Genomic DNA, 20582 nt, shown 5'->3' on the forward strand with positions numbered 1-20582 from the left:
CGAAGGCAGACACTTAACCATCTGAGCCACCCAGGCGCCCCATATTTTTTTATTTTTTAAAAGATTTTATTTAGGGCGCCTGGGTGGCTCAGTTGGTTGAGCGACTGCCTTCGGCTCAGGTCATGATCCTGGAGTCCCGGGATCGAGTCCCGCATCGGGCTCCCCGCTCAGCGGGGAGTCTGCTTCTCCCTCTGACCCTCCCCCCTCTCATGTGCGCTCTCTCTCTCTCATTCTCTCTCTCAAATAAATAAAATCTTTAAAAAAAATAAAAGATTTTATTTGAGAGCGAGAGAGAGAGAGCAAGAGAGCATGCAAATATGAGCAGGGGGGAGGGGGAGAGGGAGAGGGAGAAGCAGACTCCTCCCTGATCAGGGAGCCCATTACAGGACTCAATTCCAGGAGCCTGCGATCATGACCTGAACTGAAGGCAGACGCTTAACAGACTGAGCCACGAGGTGCCCCTAGAGCTACTTTTAAAAAATCTTATATTTTGTTGACTTACTCCATTCAATTCCCCAATCTCCTCTTTTCCTTGTATTCTCAGATAAACATCTCTTTTTCCAAGGGAATACTGAGAACCACAAGGACCTTAGACAAGACCATTTGGTCCCAACATCTTAAGAAGCAGCTAAATGTTAGAAAATGAGAATTGTTAGATTCACATGCTAGTCACTATGGAGACCAAGTTCCTTCTGTACCACTTTGCTTTTTTCCAGCTTGAAATCTTGTCCCCTGTCCTCCTTTTCATCTGCAACTGCTTATATTTCTATGGAGAAAAGTCCCTCAATCAAGCTTTTGTTTTTATTACTTCTTTGAAATGCCTAATATTGTGGTCACCAGTATCCATTTTCTGTCTTCTGTTTATTCTACTTCCCAGCAGTGTTTGTTTGACACATCATCTTAAGCACTTTCTTCTCTAGGTTTCTAGGTTTGTGAGGGCACAGCCTCTTCCTACCTCACTGGAAGCTTTCTCTCTGACAGACTTGTATGCATGCGTTGGCATGCCTAGGGTTCTATCCTTGGCCTTGTCTCTCTCTTTTTTTTTTTAAGATTTTATTTATTTATTTGAGAGAGCGAGAATGAGAGAGAGAGAGAGCACATGAGAGGAGGGAGGGCCAGAGGGAGAAGCAGACTCCCCGCTGAGCAGGGAGCCCGATGCAGGACTCGATCCCGGGACTCCAGGATCATGACCTGAGCCGAAGGCAGTCACTTAACCAACTGAGCCACCCAGGCGCCCGGCCTTGTCTCTTTTATTTGAACTTTGCTCTGGAAGATCTCAACCATTCCCATTCCTCTAAATACCATCTTTATGCCATGACTCCTGAATCTCTATCTCTAGCCTCATCTTTCTCTTGAGCTCAAGACTCATATAGCTAGTTGCCTACTTTAATTTTTCCACTTGGATATTAATGAACTTAATAATCTCCTGACTTTTCTGCCTTATTCACCCCTAAACTTCCTCCTGTGTCCCTCAACTCAGTAAATAGTAATGCCATCCATACCCTCAGTTACTCAAGCCAAAAACCTATAAACATCTTTGAGCTTCCTTTGCCTCTGTAGCTTACATTCAGTCCATCAGCAAGATTTATCAGTTCTACCAGAATGTTCCTGAACTCCACCCTTCTACCCATCCCTACCACTACTACTACAGATCAAACCTTACTGTCTTACCTGGACCACTGCAACAGCCTCCTAACTGGTCTTCCTGTTTCCACCCTCCCTTTTCTCTAGGCCATTATTCACATAACAGTAGGATGATCTTGCACAAATCATTTTATATCATCCACTGGTTTATAATTCTTCATTCGCTTCCCACCATCAAATAAAGGTCTCTACCTCATAGCCCAGCCTCCATTTCTAACCTCACATCTTACCACTCCCCTCACTCATGTGGTCCAGACATACTTGCCTTCGTTTCCTTCATATATCTCAACTTCATCTTATTTTCAGCCACATGCTCTTTATAGCTTTACCTAAATGTTATGTCCCTAAATAATTAGTAGTTTATTTTTGCTTGGTTTTGGATTTGATATAGTATCATACTATATGTAGCCTTCTGCAACTTCTCACTCAGTGTTATGTTTTGAGATTAATGCATGTTGAAGTGTAAGCTCAGTTCATTCATTTTCACTGCTGGATAGCACTTGATTGTTTAAGTACACCCCAGTTTATCTACCTACTCTTTGACACAGTGTACATTTGGGTTCTGAGTAAGCATAATACAAATACTACCTAATTTATAGAGAACTTACCATGGCCAGGCACTGTTCTCAGTGCTTTTGTATATGTGAGTCTTCACAACAGTGAGGTTGGTATTACAGTCCTTGTTTTGCTGATGACAAAACAGAGGTATAGGAAGATGAAGTAGTTTACCCAAGGTTGTATAGGCCCGTGAGTGCTGTGAATGCTTTTGTATGTATCTTCTGGTACACAAGGGTAAGAGTTTCTATAGGAGTGAACGTGCTCGACCACAGATTTTACACATGTTCAACTTCATGGGACGATGCATAATAGTTTTCAAAGTGATTGTAACAGTCATACTCCCCCCAGTAGCATATGAGTTCCCAATGCACCATGTCTTCACCCACATTTAGTTTTGCCAATTTTGTGAGTGTAAATGATATTTTGATTTCAGTTTGCATTTCTCTGATTCATAATGAAGTTGAGCATATTTTTGTGTATTTATTAGCTATTAGTGTTTCCTCTTTGGAAATATAAAACATCTGTTCGTGTTTTTTGCCCACATTTCTATTTGTGAGTCTTTTTCTTATTGAATTATAATTCTTTATATTCTAGACCCTTTGTCAGTATTATGAGTTTTAAATGTCTCCTCCAAGTTCATGACTGGTGTTTTAACTCTTTATGATATCTCCTGATGAATAAGAATTCCTAATCTTAATATGGGGTTGAATTTCTCAATGTATTTGGTGTCTTGTTTAAGAAATGCATCATCGCCTCAGAGTATGAAAGATAATATCCCATATTTCTCCTATAATTTTGTGTTTCACATTTAATCCACCTAGAGATTATTTCTTAGGTATAGTGTGAAGTGTGGATTCAATTTTCCCCCATTCCATAGTTATTCTTTTCCCAATTGTTGAAATACTGCTTTTTTCTTCTTTAATACTGCTTTTTTCTTATTATAAAGTTTCTGTATAATTATAGGATTGTTTCTAGGCACTCTGGTCTGCTCCATTGATCTTTCTATTATTTCACTAATGCTTCCTCAACTAATATTGCTTAATAATAAATCTGGATATCTGATTGGCTAATTTACCCACCTGTTTTTCTTCTTCAAGAATGTCTTGGTTTGGGACACCTGGGTGGCTCAGTTGGTTAAGCGTCTGCCTTTGGCTTAGGTCAGGATCCCAGGGTCCTGGGATCGAGTTCCTCATTGAATCCTTGGGGAGCCTCCTTCTCCCTCGCTCTCTGCCACTCACCCTGCTTGTGCCCTCCCCCTCTCTCTGTGTCAAACAAATAAATAAAATCTTAAAAAAAAAAAAGAATGTCTTGGTTATTCTTGGCCTTCTTCCTTATAAATGTTAGAATTAACATCTATGGAAAATCCTGTTGGAATTTTGATCAGTCTTGTATTTTGTGTATCAGTTTGGAAGAGAATTAAGATCTTGCTAGAATTTCCCTTATGCATGAGCATGGCATTTCTTTTGTTTAATGTCTCAAAACATTTATACATGTACAGTATATCCTACAACTCCATGGAGGCCTTGCACATCTTGCAAAGGAAGGCAGTTTAGAGTAGTGGTTAAGAGCAAAGGCACTGGAACCAGACTGCTTGAGTTTAAATCCTCACTTAGCTGCTTACTAACTGTGTGGTCTTAGGTAAATCATCCTCTCTGTGGCTTCATTTCCTCGTCTGCAAAACAGAGCTAACAAGAGTTTCTGTTTCATAGAGATATGTAGTAAATGCTCAATAGTTGTTACCTCTTACTATTACTGTTTTATCCCAGGTGTTTTATTTTTTGTTACTTTGTGTATAGTATCTTTTTCAAAAAATGTTTTATTTCTTTGTTACTGGTGTTTAGAAATGCAGTTGAGCGAGAGAGGGAACACAAGCAGGAGGAGTGGGAGAGGGAGAAGCAGGCTTCCCGCCAAGCAAGGAGCCCGATGAACCCAGGTGCCCCATGGTCTATTTTTTAGAATACATTACTAGGTTTAATTTGCTAATATTTTGTTTTGAAATTTTGCATTTATGATTGTAAATTAGGTTGGCCTTTAATTTTTCTTTCTTGGGTAATAAGGATCTATGTTATTTTATGAAATGAACTGTAAAGTGTTAGCTTTTTTTGATCCTCTGGAAAATGTATATAAGGTTAAAATTATCTCTTCCTTGAACATTTGATAGAATTTGCCTCTAAAAATCATCCAGACCTGGTGTTTTCTTTCATAGAAGAGTTAAAAATTACTGTTCAGTGTCTTCAGTGGTTATAGGACCTTTCAGGTGTTGTCCAGCTTCCCTAGTCATGAATGTTATATTGTGTTTTTTTAGGAATCTGCCTTTTTCATCTAAGTTTCCAACTTTATTTGCATAAGTGGTTTGTGGAATGCTCTTGTGAATCTCTGCTTTATTTGGAGTATGTCCTTTTAAAAACAATTCCAGGTTTCTAAATTTTATTACTAAGACATATATATTTTATTTTCTTTTATAAAATGTGTTTTATCCTTACCATTTTCTTTTAGGTGTTTGGGTTTTTTTTCTTAAGATTTTATTTATTTATTTTAGAGAGAGAGCACAAGCAGGGGGAGGGGCACAGGGAGAGAGAGAGAGAGAATCTCAAGCAGACTCCCCATAGAGCAAAGACCCCCCACACAGGGCTCAACATGAGGCTTGATCTCACAGCCCTGAGATCATGACCTGAGCCGAAATCAAGTGTCCAACCCTCAACCAACTAAGCCACCCAGGTGCCCCCAGATGTTTGGGTTTATTTAACTGTTCTTTTTCTTTAAATGTCCTAATGGCTGCTTAGTTCATTAATTTCAGCACTTCTTCTTATCTAATATAACCACGTAAGACTATTGTTTCCTCCAAAAAATAATAATAAAATAAAATTCCCTCTAAGAACCTCTTTAGTTTGGATATATAATGTTTCATTAATGTTGGGTTCTGAGTATTTTCTCATTTCTTTTTCCTGTGTTTCTGGGATATTTCTAACCCTTTTTCTTTGTTTCCTTTTGAATTGGTGGAGGGTTTTTCTCACATTCCATTTAAACTACCAGTTTGAAAGGTAGGTATTCGGTTTTTACTTTCTTGGTGATTACTCTCAAACTTTGAGTGTGAAAACTTAAGAGTTTAATGTTAGGGAATGCCTGGATGGCTCAGTGGGTTAAGCATCTGCCTTCGGCTCAGGTCATAATCCCAGGGTCCTGGGATAGAGTCCCACATTGGGCTTCTTGCTCAGCAGGGAGTCTGCTTCTCCCTCTGCCTGCCACTCCCCCTGCTTGTGCTCACTCTCTGACAAATAAACAAACTCTTTTTTTAAAAAAGAGTTTGTTTTCCATTTTTTCCCTCTGAAACAATTCAGGAAGCTTTAAAAAATTCTGACTTGAGTCAGTCAGTTCCTGTCACGTGCATGCTGTAATATTTACAGTGTGTAAATCAAACATAGGCATTCTTGTTTCATATTAGCCATGTTTGTTTAAATTTACCTAAATTTTATAATTTTATTTGTCTACCATTTCTTTTCCTATCCTTAATCTTTTAGGACCATTTTCTTGTTTTTACAGTTATCCTTAAGAAGTAGCATTAATGTTCAAGCCACCTTCCAAGGCACCCACAGTGACTCCCCCTCCTGGGATTCACACTCTTAAGTGATTCCCTCCTACACTGAATAGGGCTGACCTGTGTAACCAGGAGGACATTCAGGAAATGACGGAGTGTGACTTATGAGGCTGGGTCATAAAATGCATTGCTACTTTTGCCTTGCTCTGTCTTGGAACATTCCCTCTGTGGGGCAGCCAGCTGCTATGTCATGAGATTGTGAATCAGCCCTGGGAGAGGAACTGTGGCCACCTGTCAACTGCCAATACTTGTAAGTGAGCCACCTGGGAGGAGGATGCTACAGCTGTGAGCAAGATGACTGCAGCCCTGGCCAAATCTTGCCTGCAACCTCATGAGAAACTCTGAGCCAGGACCATCCAACTCAGATGCTTCTGAATTTCTGACACACAGATTCTGTGAGATAATAAATGAATACTATTTTAAGCCATTTGTTTTGTTACATAGCAGTAGATAAATAATACACATTAATGAGAGTCTTTTGGTAGTAAACTGTCAGTTTTTGTTTTCCTGAAAATGTTTTAATTAACCCTCATTTCTAAATTATATTTTATCTGTGCATACAATTCTGTAAGGGATGAGATAGAGAGCCATCGTTGTTTTTATTCAAATAGCCAATTTTCCAGTACTATGTATTAATTGAGTAACTCATCTACTTCTTGCGTACAGTAAATTTTTTGTTTATATGTGGGTCTAATTTTGGACTCTGTTCCTTCTATTAATCTCTTTGTTTATTCTTTTCCCAATACCACGATGTTTTCATTACTTGGGCTTTAGAATACATGTTAATATCCTACTTTATCCAGTGGGATGAAGCCCTCTTCGTTTAGTCTTTTTTTTTGCCCCAGAAGTTTCTTGGTATCTGTCTTCCCTTTCTTCCCCCTTCCTTCCTCCTTCCCTTCCATCTATCCTCCCTCCCTTCCTCTCTCTTTTTCTTTTTCTTCCTTTCTTCCTTCCTTCCTTTTTCCTATGAAATTTTTTAAACCTACAGAAAAGTGGAGAGAAGGGTTTAATGAACCCCCATGTATATTCATCTCCTAGATTGAACAATCATTAAAATTCTTTCTGAAGTATTTTAAGTTAATTACAAAATCATTTCCCCCTTGAATACTGCAGTGTTCATCTCTACTTACTTTCGAATTATATTTAATTAGTATTATTATTTTTTAAAGATTTTATTTATTTGACAGAGAGAGAGACAGCAAGAGAGGGAACCAAGTAGGGGGAGTGGGAGAGGGAGAAGCAGGCTCCCTGCTGAGCAGGGAGCCCAATGCGGGGCTCGATCCCAGGACCCTGGGATCATGACCTGAGCCGAAGGCAGCTGCTTAACCGACTGAGCCACCCAGGCGCCCCTAATTATATTTAATTAGGACACTTTTTATTTTTATATATTTATTTTGATATTTTCATAATGATTCTACTAGTTTTTTGGTTGATTCTCTTGAGTTCCAGTACGCAGGCATATATCTGCAAATGGGGATTGTTTTTTGTCCTCCTTTCAGCATTGATATAATTTCTTTCTTTCTTTTTTTAAAAAAAAGATTTTATTTTATTTATTTATTTTAGATAGAGAGTGAGCACGGGGGGAAGGGCAGAGGGAGAGGATCTCAAGCACACTTTGCGTGGAACTCAGAGTCCAATGTGGGGCTCAGTCTCACGACCCGAGATCATGAACTGAGTTGAAACCAAGAGTCAGATGCTTAACTGACTAAGCCACCCAGGTGCCCCAATATCATTTATTTCTAATTACTTCAGCCAGCTTTTAAGAATAGCAGAGATAGGCCCTTATATTGCTCCTGTCTTCAGAAGTAATGCTGTGGTCTCTCATCTTTAATCCTGATGCTGACTATTTATGGAAAGTATATGTTTTTTAAGTTTATGTTAAGGAAGTATTTTTCTTTTGATGTCTAAAATTAATTTTCAATTGATGTTAAAAACTAACAAAATAAAATTTAAAAAGTAATTTTTAAATTAAAAAAATTTTTACATAATCTCTACACCCAACATGGGGCTCAAACTCACAACCCTGAGATCAAGAGTCCCATGATCTAAAGACTGAGTCAGCCAGGCCCTCCCTAAGGGTCTTTTTTAAAATTAGGAATGTAGGGGCACCCGGGTGGCTCAGTTGGTTAAAAGTACGACTCGGTTTCAGCTCAGGTCATGATCCCATGGGTTGTGAAATCAAGCCCTGCATCAGCTCCATGCTCAGTGGGGAATCTGCTTGAAGATTCTCTCCCTCTATCCCTCCCCCTGACACATGCTCTCTCACTCACACTTTCTCTAAAATAAATAAATCTTTTAAAAAAACAAATAAAATTAAGAATGTATGTTGAATTCATCAAATGCCTTTTTAGCATCTAATAAGGTAATTGCATTTTTTCTTTCAAACTTATTAATGTGGTAAGATGTATTAATAATTCCCTGTTATTCAACCGTGCTTGCCTTGGGAGTCTCCCTCAGATATACTTTTGTTTTAATGTACTTTATTGGTTCTTGCCCCTGACTCAGATCACTTATTTTTGGCTGGACCAAAATTTGGAGGGTTTTTGTTTTGTTTTTCCCGCACACCTCTTCTGCCTCTATCACTGAAACACGTGGATTAAGGGGCTGTCATATTGAAGGACTATAATTTAAGTGACTAGTACATGTCAGATGCTGATGGTATGTAGGCTTCCTTTGAGCAAAGGTTAAGGAAGGCACTTAACCTTTTTCAACACTTCTGATATGCTAGGCTTTATGCTTAGGTACTTTTCACACTTGCTAGTTCACATAGCAATTGTTTTATAGATAATAGACTTACATTTAAGTCTGTTCTAAATTACTGAAGGAGCTGCAGACATTAGAATTTTTATGTGTAGTTTTAATAGCAAGACCCCTTCCCACCTCCCCTGATATTTAAGGTCCTTTCCCCTCCAGAAGATTATCATCAAGGAGATCGTAGAAAGGGAGGAAAATGTTACAATCTCATTGATATGTGCAAGTAATTGGCATTTTTATCCCCCAAATAAACATATGCTAAGTAACTGAAAGTTAGGGGTTTACTTATAAACTTATGTACCTCTGCTTCACAGAAAGTCACATCCTATGGTTAGGGAATAAAACATGCCAAAGCCTATTCCTGGGTTATGTTTTTTGTTTGGGTCTGAATTTTTTCTCATTCTCTGGTGTTTCCCCATCTGAACAATGCCTAGTTCCATCTGATTTTTTTGTGAGACAGTTAGAGATAGGAAATCTTTTTTCCTTTTACCCAGTCATTGTAAAATCCATTCCTCTCTGCATCTCATTCAAGCCATCTCTCCCAAGTTGTGCCTTTCGAGATGATAATTGAGTTACTTTGCTTTTTAAAAATCTGCTTTAAAGTTACTAATTTTGTTTGTTTATTTGTTGTGAGAAAGGGATTTCATGCCCATGAGCAGGGGAAGGGGCAGAGGGAAAGGGAGAGAGAGAATCCCAAGCAGAATCCCAGGGCTCAATCTTACAACCCTGAGATCATGACCTAAGCCAAAATCAAGAGTCCGACAAGTCAACTGACTGAGCCACCCTGATGCCCTGAATTACTAATTTTAAAATAATATTGCCTTAGTTCATTGTTTCACAGTCTGTGCTATTTTATGTAAAACTATAACTTCAATGTCTACATATTCAGGTAACTTCTTAAGCAGTAAAATTACACTGCTCAGAAATTTACCTTTTGTGTTATTGTTATTGAAGTTCATCCAGGTATCTACAAGTGCCCTGTTAAAATTGAAGCAATTGTAAAAATGAAGATCACCCTCACAAAGGAAAAACTTTTCCATAATTTTTTTCTGTTGATTTGCTCTTTGTCCTGATACATGCTGTTGCAGAGGGAAGGTAGAGCTTCTTCCTATTTTGTGATTAAAGAAATAAAAGGGAGAAAAAATTGATTTGCTCATATAACATAGTCATGTCTTGGTAGGAGCAAAAAAAACATTCAGGTCACTTGTCTTCTGGTCCCAAAAGGACCATCAGTGTGATTCAGAGACTGACTATGCGGTGTTTTATTCCATCCAGATCTTTGTTTCTCCATTCTTCCATCTTTCCTATCCAAAATATGGCCACTTCACTCTTCACTGATACCCTAGTAGAAAGGAGATTTGGGGAGTGGGAGTGGAATATGACTATTTCTCTTTTGGTGAGTCTCTCTAATTCTGATTTGCATGGAGTAAGTTTGAAGCAGCTGTGAAATACAGGTGGGGACCGTTTGTAGATGACATTTGAGGCTGTTTCTCCTTCATCTTATGGTGAAGCACAAAATAGAATAATTTAGAAGGCTTCAAAAGATTCTTGTTATTATATTTTTATATCATTCTCTATCGACTTACCAAGTAGACAGCCTTATTCTTTCAGATTCAGTCAAGTGGGATCTAAAGAAAATTCTTGAGAGAATTTACTTGGGCTCAAATAATATGTCCTCACTGAAGCTGTGAGCTAAAGAAGAAACTCTCTTCTTTTATGTAATTTGGTATTTAATTTTGTATGCACCATTACATTTGTTAGATAATTGTTTGATACACTTAAATCCTGTCCTCTCAACTAGATTATAAACTGCTCAAAAGCAGAGATCATGCCTCATTTTTCTATGTACCTTATAGCTTCTGGCATAAAGCTAAGTACAGTGAAGATAAACACAGTAAAAGGTTGATGAAAATCTTGCTGTGCAAAAAGAAAGTCTTTAAGCCCGTTATAGACTCCATCAGTGTTACTCTGATTGTCCTTCCTGTTGATGATGGCGGTGAGGGTATTCTCCTCAAGGGCTCAAGGGCCTGCCAAGTGGAAAGGAAATGACTGGGATGCAGGGAGTGAGAGTAGAAGCCAAGAGGAGCTCCCTCCCTGTTTAGAATGGCGGTTGCATCACTACCCTTATTGGAAGGAAGTCGGTCCCCCAAAGAAGCAGGCTTAAACAGTGAACAAATAAGAATGATCACGATGGTGATGACAGTTCCAAGTGTAGCAGTTACAGCATCTTACCATATGCCAGGCCCTGTTTTGCCTTCCATTCTCTCAGTTAAACCATATCACAGTGTTATTAAGTAGGCACTGTTGTTATTTTCCTTTTATGTGAGAAAATCGAGACACAGAGGTCACCAAAGTTTACCCAACAAGGAAAGAAAAGGGTGGGATCAGGAGAAGACCAAGATGCAGAAGGAAGAAGCACTTTGATCAGGGGACCTTGATTTGATGTTTCGTTGTTTTATTAATGCTGGACTTCACTAGCATTTCCAAATGGAGTCTTTTTTTTATTATTATTATTTATTTATTTATTTGACAGAGACAGAGAGAGAGGGAACACAAGCAGGGGGAGTGGAAGAGGGAGAAGCAGGCTTCCCACCAAGTGGTGAGCCCAATGTGCGACTCCATCCCAGGACCCTGGTATCATGACCTGAGCCGAAGGCAGCCACCCAGGTGCCCCTCCAAATGCAGTCTTAAAAAATGACAATAAATGAGTCCTATTATCAGTATATTTTCAAAATGCCTTTGCAGAAGGGAAGATTATTTTTGGGCTGAATAACCTGGGATCATCCTTTATAAGTCCTTTGGATTCTAGCCATCTTTGTGATACTCTGTTTTACTTGAAAGGCAGATCATTGACTTCTTTGAGTTCTAGCACATAGAGGAGCACCTTTTCTGTCTGGCCTTTCACTGACATACCAGAGGTGGATTAGCTGGGGAACCCCAGCCATACGTTCCATTTGAAACCTCCTTTGGTTAAAGACTTTTACCTAGAACTGCCCTGTTGTCTCATCCCTAGATGAGGAGACAAGTAGGAAGGGAGATACAGAGGAGTCTTCAGCGAGCTCCCATGTTCCCAAGGTGTACCATGAAACTGCTTCCAACCCAGTGTACCACAGAGATTCCTAGTGAGCTCTCTGAAATGCAGAAGTCTAGGAATTTGGTTCTTCTAAGGATCGTGAAAAGAACCTTTTTTTCTTTCAACTTTTGAGGTATCTTCCCTTCCTTCTATAAGGATAAAAGCCAGGATTTCTTTTTTTTTAATTATTATGTTATGTTAATCACCATACGTTACATCATTAGTTTTTGATGTAGTGTTCCATGATTCATTGTTTGCGTATAACACCCAGTGCTCCATGCAGAACGTGCCCTCCTTAATACCCATCACCAGGCTAACCCATCCCCCCACCCCCCTCCCCTCTAGAGCCCTCAGTTTGTTTTTCAGAGTCCATAGTCTCTCCTGGTTTGTCTCCCCCTCCGATTTCCCCCCCTTCATTCTTCCCTTCCTGCTATCTTCTTCTTTTTTTTTTCTTAACATATAATGTATTTTGTTTCAGAGGGACAGATCTGTGATTCAACAGTCTTACACAATTCACAACACTCACCATAGCACATACCCTCCCCAGTGTCTATCTGGAAAGAGCCAAGATGTCCATCAACAGATGAATGGATAAAGAAGATGTGGTATATACATACAATGGAATATTATGCAGCCATCAAAAAGAATGAAATCTTGCCATTTGCAATGACGTGGATGGAACTGGAGGGTATTATGCTGAGCGAAATAAGTCAATCAGAGAAAGACATGTATCATATGACCTCACTGATATGAGGAATTCTTAATCTCAGGAAACAAACTGAGGGTTGCTAAAGCCAAGATTTCTTGATAGGGCCATCACCCTTTAAAATGGACTTTGTGAGGGGCACCTGGCTGACTCAGTCTGAAGAGCATGCGACTCTTTTTTTTTTTTAAGATTTTATTTGTTTGTCAGACAGAGAGAGGGAGAGCACAAGCAGGGAGAGCGGCAGGCAGAGGGAAAAGCAGGCTCCCCACTGAGCAAGGAGACCAATGCAGGACTCTGTCCCAGGACCCTGGGATCAGGACCTGAGCTGAAGGCAGACACTTAATGACTGAGCCACCCAGGTGCCCTGAGCATGTGACTCTTGATCTCTGGGTCATGAGTTCTGGACCTACGTTGGATGTAAAGATAGCTAAAAATAAATAATAAACTTAAATAAATAAAATTGGGAATAATTCAGCTGATTCTCTCAAAAGTATTTGAGAGCTGGTGACTGAACCCTACACCTTGGGAATCTGTTCCTAGTATATCACTTAAAAATAAGTTTACCTGCATATAACAACAACAACAACAAATTCAAAATAAGATATTTATGTAAGATAGCAGTTTATTTCTTTCTCACTTAAAAAAATAAAAAATCCAGAGCTAAACAGTCCACGGTTGATACAGTAGCTCCTATGGTGTCGTCAAGGATCCTGACTCCTCTCTTTCTAATTTACATTCCTGACACATGACTTGAATTATCAAGGTTTCCTCATGGTCCAAGTTAGTTGTAGAAGCTAAAGCCATCAGCCTGCATTGCAGACCAGGAGAAGGTAAAAGAATCTGTCAGGTGAGTGGACTCCCTTTAAAAAATCTTCCCACAAGTGGTACCTAGTATGTCCACTTACACATTGGCCAAATTTTAGCCATGTGTTCTCACCTAGCTACAAAAGAAGCTGGAAAGCATGGTCTTTTATTTTAAGAAGCAACATGCTCAGCTAAAAATTGGTGCTCTGTTACTAAGTAGGAAGGGGAAAATAGATGTTGGATAGGCAATTCGCAGACTCTAGGACACTGGGTAGAACCTTACTTTAAAAAGAAGAAACAGTTTAGGGGCATCTGGGTGGCTCAGTTGGTTAAATGTCTGCCTTCAGCTCAGGTCATGATCCCAAGGTCCTGGGATCAAGCCCTGTGTTAGGCTTCCTGCTCAGCAGGGAGTTTGCTTCTCCCTCTCCCTCTGCCCCTCTCCCCTGCCCGTAATGTCTCGTGCCTGTGTGCGTTCTCTCTCTCTCTCAAATAAATAAAATATTTTTGAAAACAGTTTTATTGAAGTATTGACATACAATAAGCTGCACATATTTAAAGTGTACAATTTGACAAGTTTTGACATAAATACATACTTGTGAAACCATCACCACAATTAAGATAATGAACATATCCATCACCCCAATAGTACCCTTTTGTAATTATCCCTTCCCGCCCACTCTGTGTTGGGGTTCTACAAGACCACCACTGGGTTCGATGATTCCTAAGAGGACTCACAGGATTCAGAATACACAGTCATAGTCACAGCTATGATTTATTTCAGCCAAAGGGTACAAAAGCAAAGTCAGTGAAGAGAAAAGGTACATGGGCAAAACCTGGAGGAAACCAGGTGCAAACTTTCAAGAGTCTTCTCTCTTCTCCCAGGGGAGTCACACAATATACACTGAATTGTGACAACTAGGAAATGGTTGTTACCAGGGAAGCTCATTAGAGACCTAGTGCCCAGGTTTTTACTGGGGGCTGTTGATTTGGGTACCCTCTTCCTAGCACATAGCGAAATTACAGACTACCAGATAGGAAAGTTACACCTGTGGCTTGCACTGTATTTTCTGTTGGACAAGAATTTTACTACTCAGGATATTGGGGTGGAGCTAGGACTGAAACAGATTTGTGTCTTTATATTTGCTATCTCCAGTGCCTTTCCTCCCATCCTCTCTCAAATTCATTCCAGTTAGGCCTTCATTTTCACTAGTCTGTGAAACTGCTCTTGTTAAGGTCCATGTGACTAAATTCAGTCATCTCTTTTCAGTCTTTGTCATGACCCATCAGCAGCATTTGATACAGCCAACCATTCTGTCTTGGCTTTAGAATATCACATTTATTGGGCGCCTGGGTGGCTCAGTTGGTTAAGCGACTGCCTTCGGCTCAGGTCATGATCCTGGAGTCCTGGGATCGAGTCCCATATCGGGCTCCCTGCTCAGCAGGGAGTCTGCTTCTCCCTCTGACCCTCTTCCCTCTTGTGCTCTCTGTCTCTCATTCTCTCTCTCTCAAATAAATAAAATCTCTAAAAAAAAAAAAAGAATATCACATTTATTTGGTGTTCCCCCTGCCTCCCTGGTTGATCGTTTTTGATCACCTTTGCTAGTTCATCGTCTTCACCTCTGTCTGTCTTTAATGGTGAAGTGTTCTTGGGCTTAACCCTGGTGCTCTTCTCTTTGTATGTGCCCTCATTCTATGGATCATCTCATCCAGCTTTGTGACTTTAAATTCCATTTGTATGCCACACTTGCATATTGATGTTTCCAGTCTGGAGACAAACTTATATATCTAACTCTCTACTCAACATGTCTACTTTGAAGTCAAGACATCTCAAACTTAAAGTGTCCAAAATTGAAGTCTTGACCTTAAGCTCCTCATACCTGCTTTACCCAGAGTTTTTCCCATCTCAGTTAACGACAACCCCACCTTTCCAGATGTTCAGGCCAAAAACCCAGGAGCTGACCTACATCTTCAGTAGTATATCCAGAAGTCAAACCATTTTTTACCACCTCCCCTGCTGCCGTGCTGTTACCACCCTATAAGCCATTAGTCGTCTCTTGCTTGCACTATGATAGTTGCCTTCTAACTCAACTTTTCCCTTCTCCCCTTTGCTTTCCTTCATTCTGTCCTAATAGAACAGCTAGAAGAATCCTATTAAAATGTAAAACATGCCTGGGGCGCCTGGGTGGCTCAGTCGGTTAGGCAGCTACCTTCAGCTCAGGTCATGATCTCAGACTCATTGTTCTTGGATTCTCTTGAGAGCTAGGCATAGGAATAGGAATATAATTAATGTGTACTAATAAACTACCAAACGGTTTTCTTGAATGATTGTATGACTTTGCACTCTTACCAGCCACACAGGGGACTTCTGGTTATACCACATCTTCACCAGCACTTAGAATTATTAAAACAGGAGTGATCAGGGAAGGACCCTTCTGTTTAGGCCTTGGATTCTGTATTTTAACTGCATAAGAAGTACCCAACCAATAAAACATAGGGTAACAAGAAGACCTAAGATTACAATCTACCTCAGCCTTTTATGCATTGCAACACCTCCAGTCAGAACATTTGCCAGGCTCAGTCAGGCTTAGTCATCCTTGGAACTGTCTGGGACTGTCAACTGTGTGTGAGTGTGGGTTTAAGGAGAAATGTATCTTATTTCCTTGGAGTTTTTCTGTTATTAAAATATATGTTGAAAATATTTACTTGTAATTAAAATAATTTCTTCTAACTTTCTAATAAAGTGCCTTGTAGTAACTTAAATAGGGTTCTGGGCTAAGATAGGCCTAAATTTGCATCTTGGCTCAACCACTTTTTGTGTGATCTTGGTCAAGTCTCTCAATCCTTCTGGTATCCTCATCTGTAAAATGGACATATTACTCACCTCTTAGAATTATTGTGAGACTTACATGAAATAATGCAATATATATCAAGCAACTGCTACATGGTAGATGCTTAATGAGTCATAGACATTTTTCTTATACTTTGAAGAACTAGAATGCATTTAAGTCCCCACATCCTTTGCGTCATACCATTAAAAACAAATAAAAAGATCTATTGAACTGATTGCCAATGGAATGGAAATCAGTTTGGCGTGTCTAGTTTCTAAGCAAACACTAAGCATATCCAGTCTTGCTGTTGCTTTGTTACCTAAGGTATTAAATCATTCTTGGCTTTCTTGTTTACATAAGGTGTTGTGGCATAAAGGTTTATTTATTTGTTCAATAAACATTTATTGGTCTGTGATGTGTTATTCCTTCCTGACAAAATTCTGCCATGTTATCCTACAGTTTTTACATATTATATAAGAGGAAAGATGGTCCAGAGCGTTATGGGACATAAAAGAGCTTAGGACAAGGAGTTTACGTTATAGAAGTCATTACTTTTCTTCCCCTCTGGATTGTGTCATCTCCATGAGGCTAAGGACCACATCCTCTGTGATTCTAACAACTAATCCAGTGCCCAGCACACAGGAGATGCTCACTAAATGTGTGGAATGTATAAAACAGTGAAAAAGGATCACAAGCAAAGGGGAAGAAACACATGTCCCAGATTTATTCCTGTGACTCTTTATATCTTGCAGTGGGTTTATTCAGCCCAGCAGATTAGACTGAAGGTAGAAAATGTTTGCTTTGGAAAGAAACAAAAACCTAACCCATCAAAAGCATCCATAATTAGCTGCCTTTAGTGAGGAACAAAATGTGGCATATCCAGTCTCTTCCATTTGTCTATCCAGTCATGTTCCCTTTCCTTTCCGACAAGGCTTGAAAGTCATTTGAACAATGTAGTTACATTTCTTAATAGTCAACTATGTGGAATATAATAACTCCTTTGGTGTTGGCAGAACCAGAGTTCCTTTTGGGTCAGCACATCTCTACCCTGAAGGGAAAAGAGAAACATAATGCTGAGGGTAGGCATTGAGGGAGAGATTTTGGAAGAGCATGAACCCAGGTGATTCCAGTTTAACAAATCTGAGTGTGTTTTAGGAGCACAGATGAGGGAGTCAATGGCTGAGGAGGCATTAGGGAATTATAAAATTTTATTTAACAGATATTTGCTGAGCAACTATACTGTTGTGCTCAGCCCTTTGGTAGAAGGCCCAGAGGGGTGGCACCCAAGGACCTAAAAGAAATTCAGTATGCCTGGAGCTTAGAGCATGAGGAAGGAGTGGAGAGAAGCAAGACAGGCAGAAAGCAGGGGCCAGAGAGCTACAGCACTGGAGAGACGGGATGCATAAAATGGAGTCTAATTCTGAGGACGTGTTATGACTCTGGTGAGCGGCATCCTTTGTGTGACTCCCATTCACCAGAGCCTCTCCAAGGAAGAGAATATTCTGGACTTGAACCACTCAAACCAGAAGCAGAAACGCAGTATCCAAAGTTTCCCTCCCAACTCCTACTAGAAGACCAGAGTAGCCCTGTTGTGGTAAGGCAAGGTCAGAGTACAGTTGCTGACTCCAGAGCAAGGGACAGTCCTACCTCTTTGAGGTAAGGGAACTTCCTCATTGTGGCACTGCAGATTTTCTGCATACCTGAAGCACAGTTCAGCTGAAATCCAAATTGTGGCCATTTCAGTCATTTTCTGCAAATGGTATCTATTTTGTTTGTGTGGATTATCTCCTGGTTGCTACAGATTTGCATCTGTAAATGTTTCAGGTATGATTAGACGTAAAGTGGAAGAGGGACTGGAGAAGCAAAATAAACATCTATACCTGCCCTTGGTATACTTACCCCTCTCCCTCAGAAATTGCTCCCACATATTGGAAGTAGAAAAGTGTGTCAGTTTTAGCTTGAGATCATTGGATCCACAGAGGTTCGTGGAATAATGTACCTTTTGACAATTCTCGAGTATCAGAATTAAACAGGAGGGTGCTCTTTTACTAAAGGGGGACACATTTTGGCATTCTAATGTTCTTTCTTTAGGTAAAGCAGTGTTTCCCCAACATCATCTATCACTTTTCTCATAAGTTCCTTATGTTTGACTGGTTTGTCTTTCTCAAAATTTTTCTAGGCTGTTCAGCTTGACCCTGAAGAAACTCGTCATGCTAAAAGAAATGGACAAAGATCTTAACTCAGTGGTCATTGCTGTGAAGCTACAGGTGAGTTGAGCAAGATTGTTTATTCAGGGTCCAAGGAAGCTGGATAACTTTTTGCCTGTGGTTGGGGCTCTGGAAATACTGATGGGGGCCTAACTCTTCCCTCCTTCCCTTCCTCCTCAGGCAAGCAAGAAACAATAGTGTAAGATGACTGAGTTCATGAGAACTAATGAGTCCCAGTTCTGTCTCTTAGTTAAACCACTCAGTTTCTTTAAACCTTAGTTTCTTTGTCTGAAGATTTAAAACTTGGTCCTTCCTGCCCTGCATATCTAATAGGATTAGTCTGAAGATCAGGTGATACAGATGATGCTAAAATGTTTGATAAATGATTCAGAAATTGCTGTGGTGGCCACTGCCTGTTTCAGTCTTATTCCCAGGATTTCTGGGTCCAAGCTCCAATGGGTTGGAGAAGCACTTTGGAGGTTTTCTATAAGATAGAAGAAATTTATAGATTATTGTTTCAGACTTGGCAATTAAAAATTTACTGGAATATTTTAACTTCTGGGTAATCCACACCCATTAAACTCCCTATACTTACTCAGTATCTTCAAGGGACCCAAAATATTTCACAAACATTCGTACTCTAAGCATTCCCGAAGTTTAGGAAAGAAGGGAAAACTGAACTACAGGAAGGTTAAGGAATTTACCTGTTGCCAGCTAATTACCAGGTGGCAGAAGTGGTACTAGAAACTAAAAAGGAGGTGATTTATATATATAGTCATTAAACTCCACTACTAGGCCTTCCTTCACTGTTAAGTCCTTCCTAATGATGACTCCCTAGAGCTTACTGAGATTCTGGAGTCATTAAATAATGATTGGATTCTTCAGCTTAAGAGTGGTGTATTTAGTTAGTTCTTACTCGTTGAAAAGTAGTGAACTATATGGTAACTCCCTACTAACCAGCATATTTTATTAGCTAGATCAGTTATGATGCAGCAGTTTATTGTTCTAATATTGGCTTCATTAAAATCCATGTGTGTAGGGGCGCCTGGGTGGCTCAGTCAGTTAAGTGTCTGCCTTCGGCTCAGGTCATGATCCTGGGATAGAGTCCCGCATCAGGCTCCCTGCTCAGCAAGGAGTCTGCTTGTCCCTCTCTCTCTCTGCCCCTTCCCACCTGCTTGTGTGCACTCTCCCTCTCTCTCAAATAAATAAATAAAAATAAAATAAAATCCCTGTCTGTACCTCTCACAGTATGTGTACCATACACTGAGGTCCTCAGCTTTCTTTCTGAGATAAATACATTATCTTAATTTAGTCCTCAAAACTTAAAGCTTTTGATTACTCCTTATGAATTCCTACATGTCTCACTTTATATTCTGATTCCCTGTTCATCTTTGTACATAATTCCTCCCAGTTCTGTGAAACACTCCCAGGCACCCTGATTTGAAAATGCAGGTATGGGGCAACGATGTGCAAGTGGAGACTTTCAGTGTCTTTGCTTCCTGTCCTGATTTTGCACCCATTTCTAGGTCATGGGCAGGGTTCCGGTTTTCAGGAATTGTTGCCTTTGCTAAGAGCTGTTGTTTTCCAGTGCAAACACTGTTGGTATGGTTTCAAAAGTTCCCCACTGCTTTTGCCATCCCTGCAGTCAAATGCCTTTGCCAAAAGAAATAATTTCCTTTATTTCCTGATTAAATATTTAACATTCTGTAAAATTTAAAATTATATCAAAAAACTTATAAATATCCTGAATTTTTTATTGCTTTACTTCTAAGCAGCTGGAAGTAATTACAGATGTTATCACATTCTTTTATCCATTGACTTGTCTATTCATTTATTCATTTCATAAATTTTTATTGAGCATCTATTATATGTAAAGCATTGCTCTAGGCACAGGGGATACAGCAGTGAGCAGATAAAACAGAAATGGGAAACATGCATAAAGCACTCTTTTTTTAAGATTTATTTATTTGAGAGAGTTTGTGGGGACAAGGTTGGGGGGGCAAAGGGGGAGGGAGAGAGAGAATCTTAAGCAGACTCCCCACTGAGTGTGGAGCCTGATGCAGGGCTCGATCTCATCACCCTGAGATCATGACCCAAGCTGAAATCAAGAGTTGGACACTTAACCAACGGAGCCTCCCAGGTGTCCCAAACATGCTTTAAGCACTTCTGCTTCATAGTGAAGTATGGCTATTGTCTTAAACAAATAGTTGTGCAATTCAGTTGTGAATTAAAATAGCTGCTTTTGGGGGGCACCTGGGTGGCTCAGTCATTTAATCGTCTGGCTCTTGATTTCAGCTCAGGTCATGATCTTGGGTCGTGAGATGGAACCCCATGCCAAGGTTCTGCACTGGACATGGAGCCAGCTTAAGATTCTCTCTCCCTCTCCCTCTGCCCCTCCCCCTGCTCATGTTCA

The 20582-nt window shown here is 39.9% G+C and overlaps 1 protein-coding gene across 1 annotated transcript in view; it reads left to right on the top strand.

Annotated features, from left to right (window-relative positions):
* PACS1 (phosphofurin acidic cluster sorting protein 1) overlaps positions 1-20582 on the top strand; it is a 143485-nt gene that overhangs the window by 82973 nt on the left and 39930 nt on the right. Inside the window, exon 2 of the mRNA XM_027579406.2 lies at positions 18142-18229. Coding sequence (XP_027435207.1) covers positions 18142-18229 — 88 coding nt within the window. The remainder of the gene's footprint in view (positions 1-18141; positions 18230-20582) is intronic.

Source organism: Zalophus californianus, chromosome 11, assembly GCF_009762305.2.
Source record: "Zalophus californianus isolate mZalCal1 chromosome 11, mZalCal1.pri.v2, whole genome shotgun sequence".
In the NCBI taxonomy this organism is placed as follows: domain Eukaryota; kingdom Metazoa; phylum Chordata; class Mammalia; order Carnivora; family Otariidae; genus Zalophus; species Zalophus californianus.